Genomic DNA, 12,841 nt, shown 5'->3' with positions numbered 1-12,841 from the left:
TTTTTTCTCCCCTCTACTCCCTCCCACAAACAGCAAGTAATTCAATATATATTAAACATGTGTAATTCTTCTATATATATTTCCATATTTATCCTGATGTGCAAGAAAAATCAGATTAAAAAGGGAAAAAATTGAGAAAGAAAACAAAAAGCAAGCAAATGACAAAGTGAAAAATACTATGCTTTGATCCACATTCAGTCCCTACAATCTTGTCTTTGGATGCAGATGGTACTTTCCATCACAATGTATTGGAATTGGTCTGAATCACCTCACTGTTGAAGAGAGCCACATCCATCAACTGATCATCCCATAATCATCTTGTTGCTGTATACAATGTTCTCTTGGCTCTACTCACTTCACTTAGCATCAGTTCTTGTAATCTTAAATTCTGAAATCATCTTGAAGGCAAACAAATTGAAATGAACAATATATGTGCAGACATGCAAAACATTTCAATATTATCCATGTTGCAAAAGAAAACAGATCAAATTCTCTCGCTCCCCTGCTCCCCCCCCAAAAAAAAAAGAAAAAAAATTATCCTTCAGTCTGCATTCAGATTCCATCAGTTTTTTCCCCTGGAGGTAGATATTTTTCATTAGCATCCCTTCAAAATTGTGTTTGATCATAGTATGGAAGGAATAAGTTAGAATCAGGGGTCCTCAAACTTTTTAAAATAGGGGGCCAGTTCACTGTCCCTCAGACTGTTGGAGGACCGGACTATAGTAAAAACAAAAACTTTGTTTTGTGAGCCTTTAAATAAAGAAACTTCATAGCCCTGGGTGAGGGGGATAATTGTCTTCAGCTGCCGCATCTGGCCCACAGGCCTTAGTTTGAGGACCCCTGGACATTCGTAGTTGATCATCATACAATATTATTGCTGTTATGTACACCTTCCTTCTGGTTCTGCTCACTTCTCTTTGCATAGTTTATCTAAGTCTTTTTAGATTTTTCTTAAGAACTGCTATTCATCATTTCTTAACATTAGTATTCCATCACAACTTGTTTAGCCATTCCCCAATTAATGTACATTCCCTCAATTTCCAATTTTTTGCTACTACAAAGTGAACTATAAATATTTTTGAACACATAGGTCTTTTTCCTTTTAACAAAATTTCTTTAGGATATAGATCAAGTAGTGGTCTTAATTGGGTCAAAGGGTGTGCATAATTTTATAGCTCATTGGGTATAATTCCAAACTGTTCTCCAGAATGACTGGATCAGTTCACAATTTCACTAACAGTGTGTTACTATCCCAATTTTTCCACATGCCTGCCAGCATTTGTCATTTTTCTCTTCTGTCATATTAGCTAATCTGTAAGGTGTGAGTATCTCAGAGTTGTTTTAAATTGTTTTTCTCTAATCATTGATAATTTAGTGCATTTTTTCATATGACTCCATAGCTTTTGTTTTCTTTGGAATACTGGCTTACATATTATTGACTATCAATTGGGGAATAACTCACGTTTTATAAACAGAAGTAAATTAAATTTGGCTCAGTTTCTTACATATTTGAGAAATTAGACTTTTTATCAGAGAAACTTACTGTATATTTCTCCTCCCTCCCAACCAGTTTTCTGATTTCCTTCTAATCTTGGATGTATTGAGTTTATTTATATCAAATCTTTTAAAATTTAATCAAAATCATCCATTTTATTTCCCATAATGCCCTCACATATTCAGTTTGTCCTAAATTTTTCCCTTATTCATAGAGCTAACAAGTAAAATATTCTATGTTCCCCTAATTTGCTTCCATATGATCTTTTAAGTCTAAAAGGTGACCTTATCTTGGTAAATGTTGTAAGAAATTAGTCTATGCATGCCAAACTATGTTCTAATTTTTACAACAAATAGTAAGTTCTTATCCCAAAAGCTTGGATCTTAGTTTTTATCAAACACTAGATTATGAAGGTCATTTACTACTGTGCATTATATGCCTAATCTGTTCCACTCATCCACCACTCTATTTCTCAGCCAGTATGAGATTGTTTTATTGGTTGTCACTTTCTAATAGAGTTTGAAAATTGGTACTGATAGGCTACCTTCCTTCCCATTTTAAAAACTGATTCTCTTGACATATTGACATTTTGTTATTCCATGTGAATTTTATTTATTTTTGTTATTTTACTTTTTGTTTTTTGTTATTTTTGTTAGCTCTATAATTTTTAGTAGTTTGGTGCAGCACTGAAACACAAATTAATTTAGGTGGAATTGTCATTTTATTATATTGCCTCAGCCTACTTGAAAAGAATTACTATTTCTCAAATTGTTTAGATGAAAATTTTATTTGTGTGAAAAGTGTTTTGTAAATGTATTTATATAATTCCTGGATTTGTCTTGGCAAGTAGACTCCCAAGTATTTTATATCATCCACAGTTAATTTTAAATGGAATTTGTTGTTCTCTCTCTTCTTGATGAATTTTAGTAGTCTCTCTCTCTCTTTCTTTTTACTTGTCCCTCCTCAAAACTCTGTTTTGCTTATTTCTCCCACATATACCAATCCCCCATTCCCATTTCTCCCTCTTTACTTAACTCTTTTCCTCTCCTATTTGATTTGAAGTATTATAGTTGTTTGGAGAATTTGGGAGAACTTGGCCAAGTCCCATTGATTACTCTCCGATCTTGGCAATATCCCTCTAAAAGTATATTCTTGAAAATGTAACATCCTACTACTGGTATGAATGAATCAAATATGATTTTTTTGCATTTATCATGTTCATATATGTGAACTCTTTGAGGATAACTAGATTCAGTCTGATCATCTCCTTATTTGGGGTTTCAAATTCCTGCTAACAATTTTTGTACTAAATATGGTAGTCTATAAGTTATTCTTTTGGGGAGAGAAAACAAAAGCAAAATTTTCTGACTTTTCTCTTACTCATTATCCCTATCTTTATACTATGAGTAGAAGAGTCACCATCACTTTGATGGGGGTGGGGAGATATGTAACTTTTTGTTTTGTTTTGTTGAGATAATTGAGGTTAAATGACTTGCCCGGGTACATTATGGAAGTATTAAGTGTCCGAGGCCAGATTTGAATTCAGGTCCTCTGACTTCAGGGCTGGTGCTCTATCCACTCTACCGTCTAGATTCCCCTGGATATGTAACTTTTTAAAAATCCCTTTTGTTACTCTTATCAATCATTGCTAACTTCAGGTTATTCCCAACTTAGAATTTGATACTCCATAGAGGGCAAGTCACCATTGTGCATTCATCCTGTTACTTGCTCTTGCTTTTATCTATTACATATTTATTTTTAACTGAGTTTGTAATTACAAACATCTTGTTTTTACATATGCACCTTGCATAGTGTTAGAGCACCTTGTGTACATCAGTCTCTTTCAGCATCTCTCTTTTCTCCTCTTAATTGAAATTATTTTTGCTTCTGTGTTGAGAATTTTGTTACTGAGAGTTTTACATCCTTCTTAGGCTAATTTTCTCTTTGAAATTTTGAAATTTGCACCTTTTGAAATAGGATTTCCTTAATTTCAAACTTTTTATCACACTATGCCAACTTTCTTTTCTTTGTCACAACCTTTATGACAGAGGGGCTAATTTGTCTGTAAAATTCCTGTCATTTTTTCTTCAGTAAGCAGCTTCTTGTTGAGAGATCCAGGTGTAGATTATCTTTCGCCCTGTTAATTTTCCTTCCTTTATCACAAATACACACACATGCACACATATAAAATATGTGTATATACATATATATCTATGTACATACATATATATGTATGTATGTATGTGTCTATATGTATATAGAGAAGATAAAAAAGAGAGAAGAGGAGAGGAAAGGAGAGAAAGAGATCTGGAAGCTGTGGTTCCTCTGTATAATGTGATGTTTTCATACCAGGTTTGTTATCTGCAACTCCAAATCATCTGATTCTTCATCCTAGCATCCTAGGTAGTTGTTAAAATAATCTGACAACAGTATCGATTCTAGTTTTACTACTTTTGATACTCATTCACATAGTTAAACAAATTCCTCCATTTAGGTCCTTAGATTTTCTTATAAAAATTTATGATCTTAATATACACTTCAATGATATAACTACTTCCCTACCCCTCCTAGGCACCAGATTCACAGAATGACTTGTGAAGTCCTTTTTATAGGTACAGAGGAGCAGCTCTTGATTTTTTTCAGGGATATATTATCAACTTCCTGGTGGGTTTTATATTGACCAAAAATAGTAATTAAGTTAAATGAGGGGTAAAACAACAGTCTTTTCTAGGAATGTACTTAAGTATAGCTTCACCTGGGATGAAAGGACAGGAGTGACATTCTTAGTACATATGCCCTTGGCCATCTCAGATAGTTGTGTGTCTATCATTCAGAATGGAAATAAACTTCAGTACAATTGAGGTACCTTACTAAATATTTCCCCAAACTGTTTGTTCCAGCTTTATCATTTATAAAAATGGGGATATTAGCATCCATCACTAAACATTGTTGTAAGGATTGAATGAAAAAGTATTTGGGAAGCATTTAGCAAACCTTAAAAGTGTTATGTAAATGTTAACATTATTATCAGCTATTCTTGGTTCATGAAGGTATATAAATTATTGCTGGAAAAGAAGCATTAATTACCCTCAATCGACATTTAGCAGAATGGGCAAAATTCCAAAAAAGAGAGATATACTTTTGCTTTGGGAAGACTCAAAGAACCTATTAACACCTCATGTACTTTTGTGTGACCTCTCCCATGGTCCAATTAAAATTCCTTTTTGGAACATTACGGTCATTATACTTGTAGAAGAATAGTTGATATCACTTTTCTTGACCGTTGGGTTTGTAAAGGAGGCCATAAGCCTATAGAACCGTGATACCCACCAGGTAATCTGATGGTTACTACTATAGACATCTTTGACATGAACATACAGATGTGGTACCATTGGTAGATTGAATTAATACCTCCCTTTAGCATTTAACTCATCTTTGGACAATATACTGTTTTTTTTTTTACTTGAGTCACAGGTAAAACCAACAGTCTCTGTCCTCAAGGATCTTTCATTCTACCAGGAATCAGAAAGATGAACACCTATAAGCATAAGCACAATGATCATTAACAAAGGAAGGACTACTAAGAACAGAAATTAGATCAGGCTACACAAAGACAATGATGCCTAAGTCACCTTAAAGACAAGGATTCTGAGAAGCAGAGACCAAGAGAGTGCATTTTGGCACCAAGTTGGTCTATGTAAATTCATGAAGGCTGCATCTTGTGTTTGGAGAACAGATGGGAGTTCAGTTTGGCTCTTTGATCTTGCCTAGTAACAGCCAGGCAGAACAGTGGATAGATAACCAGACTAAGAGTTAGACAGACCCAAGTCATTTAACTTAGGTTTACCTCAGTTTTCTCCTCTGTAAAAATGGGGATATTCATACCTGCCTCAATATTTGAAATATTTGTAAACTTTGAAATACTTCATAAATCCTAACTATTATTAGTAGTAGCTATTCAGAGTTTTCAAGGGAAAGTAGTATGAAATATGTCTGGAAAGGAAGAGAGAACTAACCAGATTGTGAGGGGATCCTAAATGCCAGACTAAGAGTTTGCATATTATCCCATAAGCAGCAGAGAGCCATTGAAGGCATTTAAGCAAAGAAAGACAAAATGGGACTGAGGAGTCTCTATCTTGCTATTTTGATGGAGTGTGCATTGAAGAGGGGAGAGATTGGAAAACAATTAGGAGAGTATGATAGTAGTCTAGGCAAGAGATGATTATCTGAGTGACAGTGGTGATTGAGTGGGAAAAAAAAGGACGATGTAGAGTTGTTGGAGATACTATATTCCATTAATTGTGAATGACAAAAAGTTACATTAAAAAAAAGCAGTATAACTGCAAATGCCAAAATTAACATAGCATCAGTTACAGCAATATAATTTAATTTTTTTATACATGGTACAGTAGAAACCTTTTAAAGCTAGCAACACCATCATGTTCACATTGTTACATAACAATGCTATTAAATAAAGTATACTTTTAATTATTTGGTTTTCTAATATTCAAAACTGAATAATAAAATATTTAATGAATTGATTTTAAAGAGAAATTAAATTTGAATTGCCTTCTATACTAATGTCTTCTATATAGTAATGTCCCCAGATTGATTCGGTTAAGTGGCATATTTACAATTCTCAAAAAAATTAATGGTCATAGTACATTATATTAATTTACCATTTATGTTTAGAGAATATCACAAAATATTTTAAGAATAACAATGGAAGTTGAATTGATCCTTTCAGGTTTAATTTTTTTTCCCCAATAAATACTGTTTATGACTGTTTCCTTTGTTCAAAATGTTGTTTAATTTATCCATAATTTGCATTTTTACTAAAGAGTAATATTTAATGTTTACAATTTAATCTACAATATCATAGTATTTGAAAGGTTTAATGATTAAGCAGTAACTGAGGATAAACTGTCATTGGCTTAAAAAAATAAGAATGACAGTGGACACTTGCTTTATTTTCCAAGGCATAGGACTTTTAATATTTACATAGTTATCAAGCTTTTCTCCGCTTGGTAAACAATAGTTGAAGAAAGCTTTAAACTTTAGTAGAGTGAAAATTTTATTTGTGTACATTCATACATATCAATAGGAACAGGAATAAAATTGAAACCCCCTTTTTGAGGCAGTAGAAATCGTCAATAAGAATAGTTAAAGTGTTTGTTCTCCGTGCCATCAGGCTACTCAAAAAAGGTATAAAGGGACTTTGGAAGCAGTTTAAAGGAGTAAAAAATATTCTAGGTACAGTCTATGTTCCCATCCTCTTAAGTAGAACATTTTGTGTCATTATTCCTAAATAATTGGCTAAGAATCAAAACCAGAATATCTGTCCTATTTGTGTTAACTTAAAAACCTTATCTATAGCTAAATATAGAGAAACCTGATCTAATTAAAATATTGTCTGTGTATTCAAAAGAGCAAAAAGTTAAATTTACATAGTGTATTCCAATTGTTTTGAATAAATGTGTAGTTTCCTTATAAGAATTTCTTCCACATTGTTTCAAAATTGTTAGGTAAGATCACACTAGGGACAGATTCATTATATACATTTTAAATGTTAATCAAAATAAAATTATGCTGTGTCCATGGAATTTCAAGTTATCTAGGTGAAAAGTGAACAGTTGAGTCACAGATTCTATAAATTCTCAGATACCTACTTGAATTTTATAATTTTGATCAGTTTATTTTGTCAATATCAAAATACATTTGAGTGTATGTGATTAGATAGATGAACTTTTCATGTGACCTTAAAAATGGAATTGATTGAACTATGAACACATTTATTTACACATCTAATTTCTAAGAGAAATATTTTATTAAATATGAACCAAAGATAAAAAGGGACAATTACACATTTTACAAACCAAAAATGTAGATAGTCATGTAGTTTAAAATCCACTATAGAATGTCAGAACTTAATGCTTATTTAGCCTTTTTATGTATTTGAAACATAAATGTCAATGTTTTAACTACTTGGTATTTTGGTATTGTTCTTAGGTGCAAAGGATTTTCATTCTTTGCATATAGTCTTTCATAATTTAAATATTTTGACTGCCTTATAAAAAGAATATTAACTTTTCTTTCCAACCAAGTTGGAAAGTTATCAGTTAAATAAAGAATGTGATAATTTTTCTTTAAATAACTTGAATGTTTCATTTTCATCAATTTTTCATTTTCCTTTCCTTATGTGTGTAAATTGCACAATTCAAATACATTTGCCACTCAGGATAAAAATCAACTGCTATTTTTCTGTCCTTCAGCATTTGAGGTTATGGTAATATTAACCTGCAGGAACTCCTCCCTCCCTACCCCCCATGCAATTTAGTAAGGAGAAATCTTCTTTCAGAATGGATTAAGTCGTATTCCTGTCCCTAAGGGGGAGAATGGATTCACCTTTGCCCACATCAAAGCATCATTCAGTGAAACTGCTGATTTTCCATCTTCAAGGAAAAAGACAGGACCCTATGATACAAAAGTAATGGGAGAAATAAAAAAAAGTTTATAATTAAGAAATTTGTTTTAAACATCTAGAAAATAATCACTCTCAAAGTTAATATAAATATCAAAGGAAATGAAAATACATAAAGAATTACTACTAGTGACTACAGACATATATACATATCTTAGATTATAAAATGGAAAATTAGTTTTCATTTTTATAATCCAAATCCTTATATAAATATTAGTGATATCACTAAAAAAAAGAATCTTTATTTTGAAGATATAGTATAGTTTTTAAAATTTAAAAGAAAAAAAGAATCTTTATTTTGAAGATATAGTATAGTTTACCTAGTTTTAAAAGAAAGTATGCCCAGTGATAATGTGTATGTATACAAATGAAAATTTCCCCATTTGAAAAACTGGAACCTTTCCCAGTAAGATTTGGAGTGAAGCAAGGTTGCCCACTATAACCATTATTATGCAATATTGTATTAGAAACACTAGCCTCTGCAATAAGAGTCAAGAAATAGATTAAAGGAATTAGAGTAGGCAATGAGGAAACCAAACTATCACTCTTTGCAGATGATATGATGGTATACTTAGAGAACCCCAGAGACTCTACTAAAAAGCTATTAGAAATAATAACTTTAGCAAAGTTGTAGGATACAAAATAAATCCCCATAAATCCTCAGCATTTTTATACATCACCAACAAAATCCAACAGCAAGAGATACAAAGAAAAATTCCATTCAAAATAACTGTCGACAGCATAAAATATTTGGGAATTTATCTGTCAAGGGAAAGTCAGGAATTATATGAGCAAAATTACAAAAAACTTTCCACACAAATAAAGTCAGACTTAAATAATTGGAAAAATATTAAGTGCTCTTGGATAGGCTGAGCGAATATAATAAAGATGACAATACTCCCTAAACTAATCTATTTAGTGAAAATTTCCCCATTCACTGAGAAAAAATGAAAGCACATGAATGTTTAACAGCCTTAATAGGATTATTCATATATTAAAATATATTTATACTCATAGCCCTCTTATAAAGAATAATATACTCTTTTGATTAAACTAGATTCAATAGAGTAGATTAGATTGATTTTGTTCAGTTGTTTCAATCATATACAATTCTTCATGATACCATTTAGGGTTTGCTTGATAAAGATACTGGAGTAGTTTGCCATTTCCTTCTCTAGCTCATTTTTCAGATGAGAAATCTGCCAGCAAAGGGGATTAAGTGACTTGCCCAGCATCATACAGTAAGTATCTGAGGCCATATTTGAACTCATTTGACTTTAATTTGAGTCTTGTCTTTCTAACTCCAGGCCCAGCACTTTATCATGCCCAAAGGTAGAAACTGAATTAATTTCATATAATTGAATATTTTGGGTATTAGAAAATAAAACAAAGTGCTATCAGTTTTCATTAATTAAATTCATATAGTACTATGAGATCTTCCTGTAAGACTTTAGAAATACTATAGTAGTAGTACCTTGTGAAAATCTTAGCATGTCAGAACCCACTTATTTATAAAGTTCAATTGATTGTGTTTTGTGTGTTTTAATTCAAAAGGTGTGAAGATCCTCCTTCCTTTTTAAAATACTTTGTCTACTGGCCACATAGTTTATCTTTAGGAACTCATTTCTTGGGTTTGAAAGTTTTTTGATCTTCAATGAAAATTCCTTAATAACTGTGGGGGCAAAGAATTGAATACCACAGGGGATAGATGCCTAGGAAGTGGCCATCATCAGGTAAAAATTCTAATGAAGACAAATTTTAAGTAAAATAGCCATACTACTTATACTGACTTATACATATTTGAGTTCTACCAAATGTCCTTGAGACATGAGATGTGTGCCATTTCAAGTATTCTGGTCTTACCAGTGATGACTATTCTTTTAGATACTGGTGTCATTTCTTTGGGCACTCCCCAATTCCCTCCTAGTTAGCCCTTCCATTTTTGATTCCTGAAAATATTCATGGCTGATATTCTAAGGGGAATGTGCTATCCTGCCAAGAACACATAAGGGTCAACTTTTTTTTTTTTTAGTATATTGCTGTTTGTGGACTTGTAAGGAAAGATGATCAATTCAAACATATTTTCCATATATATATATGTATGTACGTATGTATGTATGTGTATATATACATATATATTTGTATGCACCCCAGTTCTGTTTATCATTTGGTTTGATCTCCCAAATTATAATGCTAAATTATTTGAGAACTAGTTTCAAAATACCTACCTGTAAATTATAATAATTGTACATATTACTGAAAGTATTTCTATAAAATAATCATTGGCATTGTGCTTTAGGAAAGAAAAAAGATTTAAATCAAACATTGGAAATTGCTAAAATATAGATCTCTGCTGGATCCTACATTTTACTAGTATACATTTTTGACAATCATATGCTTAAGAACATATTTTTAAATTAGATAAGCTTATTTTTAATACCTATTTGCATAATATAAGGATATACCTGAATCTTTAATCCTGTCAAACAAGAAATGTGGATATCTGAATGACTTGGAAGATTTGATCCAGTGACAGAGTCTGGCCCAGTGATACCTATGAGTGGTTCTTCCTTCATTTTCTTTAGCAAACTTGCATAAATCATTCTTTGGGAGTCAGAAGGAGGGGTATGTGGAGGTTCTTCTGTTGATCTGTGTATACAATATATGTTAGTTTTTAATGGCTATGGAATCATAAAATGTTAATGATGTAAGGGGACCTGAAAAATCACCTATTCTAACACACATAAATGAGGAAAATTATCTATTTCATACTGATTAATAGAAAAATTAACACCTATAAAAAAACAACAAAAGATTATGTGGTTAATGTAATTCAGAATATTGTTAAGTAATTTAAGATTTATTCATCCTGCCAACAAATAATGATTCAGCTATTTAATATTTTATTAAGGATTTATTTTCTGAAAATAAGATGCCATTTTCCTTTCTGCATTTCATTTTCTACATTATACTCACTTGTTGGCTGAATGTAGGCAAGCTCTCCAGGCATCCAGTTCTTCAGAAAGTTGTTCAATTCTCAAAGGCACTAACACATCCCTCCGTTTCAAAAGCTGGCTGAAATAGAGGAAAATAATTGATGTTTCCATATCACTTGATGGTTTGCAAAATGCTTTACATATTCACTTGATCTTCACAACCTCCCTCCCCATCCCCTGCCAGGAGTTAATGATTGTTATTTTACAAAAGAGAAAATTAAAGGTCCCAGAGATTCGGTCCGTGATTATAAAGGTGATAGATCCCAATGACATGTTAATAACATGACACTCCACATCAACTAGAAAAAGGAATGGTCAAATATTAGATTTCACCATTAACCACAAATATTTGGTTTCCCTATTTAGAAACTTTGAAATCCTCTTTCTGACAATAAACTTTTATCCTTCTATCTGTCCCAACTCTATTCTTCACACCAACAACTTTTACTGAAACTTTCAATTTCTCCACCCCCAATAATTTCTAAGGTCATCATTCTTGTTCAGACTAATTTTTCTCCTCTAATCTCAAACAAAGAGGTAGCCATTTCATCTCCACAGGTATTTTGCTTTTGAACCTCTTGCCCCTCATCTTCTCACCACTCATCTCTTGCCAGAACTCTGCCCTGGATAACTCCACCTACCTCCCATCTACCTTCTCCACTCCTATTTACATATTGCTGGATGCAGCTGAAATCTCATACAACTTGGCTAGCTGGTTATATGACACAAATTTAAGTTATCCAACCTCAATGGGCCCTATCTGCAGCAAAGGAATTTATTCCTTGCTGATAATTGTATTTTTCACAGAGGCTATTCAAAACCTGCTCTTTCCTTCTCAAACCTACCACATCTCTTTCCCCCAAAGTTTACTTTTTATTTTACTGAGAAAATTGGCCCTGAAAATATGTCCATTCTATGGTCCCCTCCCCCTGATTGGTGAGTTCTTGGCCTGGACCATCATTTCATCTATCTAACAATTCAGAAATCAGCAAATGTTACAAACCAAAGCTTGATATATTGTTTTGTTGATTGTCTAGACTTAAGTGATGGAGAAAAAGTCTTAATAGTGCAGATGAAAATTAAAAGTATATCATATACTATACAAGGGCTATGAAACTGTGCATACCCTTTGATCCATCCTATATCCCAAAGAGATAATTAAAAAGGGAAAAGGAGCCACATGTGCAAAAATGTTTGTAGCAACTCTTTTTGTAGTGCCAAGGAACAGGAAATTGAGTGGATGTTCGTTATTTGGGGAATGACATAATAAGTTATGATATATAAATTTTATGGAAAATTATTACTCTATAAGAAACAGTGAGCAGGCTACTTTCAGAGAGGTTTGCAGAGACTTACATGAGCTGATGTTAAGTGAAGTGAGTGGAATCAAGAACATTGTACATAGCAACAAGAAGATTATGTGATAATTCTGATAAGATCATGTGATAATTCTGATAGATGTGGATCGTTTAAACAATGAGGTGATTCAGGCCAGTACCAATAGACTTGTGATGAAGAGAGCCATCTGCATCCAGAGGGAAGACTATGGGGACTGAATTTGGATCACAACATAGTTTTTTCACCTTTTTGTTATTTGCTTGTTTGGGTTTTTTTCTCATTTTTCCCTTTTTTGATCTGATTTTTCTTGTTCTGTATGGTAATTGTAGAAATATGTATAGAAGAATTATACATTTTTAATATATATTGGATTGCTTGCTATCTAGGAAAGAGGATGGGAGAAGGGAGAAAAATTTGCAACACAAGGTTTTGCAAAGGTCAATGTTGAAAACTATATTTTTAAGTAAATAAGCTATTTTAAAAATATATATATCATGCATATACCTTGGTTTTGGAGAAGCTCTTGTTAGA

General features: G+C 32.4%; 1 protein-coding gene across 2 annotated transcripts in view; it reads right to left on the bottom strand.

The window, feature by feature from the left end:
• Window positions 1-6,796: 6,796 nt before the first annotated feature.
• WDR17 (WD repeat domain 17) overlaps window positions 6,797-12,841 on the bottom strand; it is a 117,833-nt gene continuing 111,788 nt past the window's right edge. Inside the window, exons 27-29 of one of the 2 annotated variants that reach the window (XM_003773053.2) lie at window positions 10,953-11,051; window positions 10,442-10,625; window positions 6,797-7,969 (exon numbers count right to left, since the gene is read on the bottom strand). In XM_003773053.2, the coding sequence (XP_003773101.2) occupies window positions 7,850-7,969; window positions 10,442-10,625; window positions 10,953-11,051 (403 nt within the window). In that variant the 3' untranslated portion in view covers window positions 6,797-7,849. Of the gene's footprint in view, window positions 7,970-10,441; window positions 10,626-10,952; window positions 11,052-12,841 lie in introns of those variants that run through there. The other variant, XR_004230404.1, reaches the window with a different exon arrangement.

The sequence above is a fragment of the Sarcophilus harrisii genome, chromosome 6 (assembly GCF_902635505.1).
Source record: "Sarcophilus harrisii chromosome 6, mSarHar1.11, whole genome shotgun sequence".
Classification (NCBI taxonomy): Eukaryota; Metazoa; Chordata; class Mammalia; order Dasyuromorphia; family Dasyuridae; genus Sarcophilus; species Sarcophilus harrisii.
This window is presented reverse-complemented; position numbering and strand designations above follow the sequence as displayed.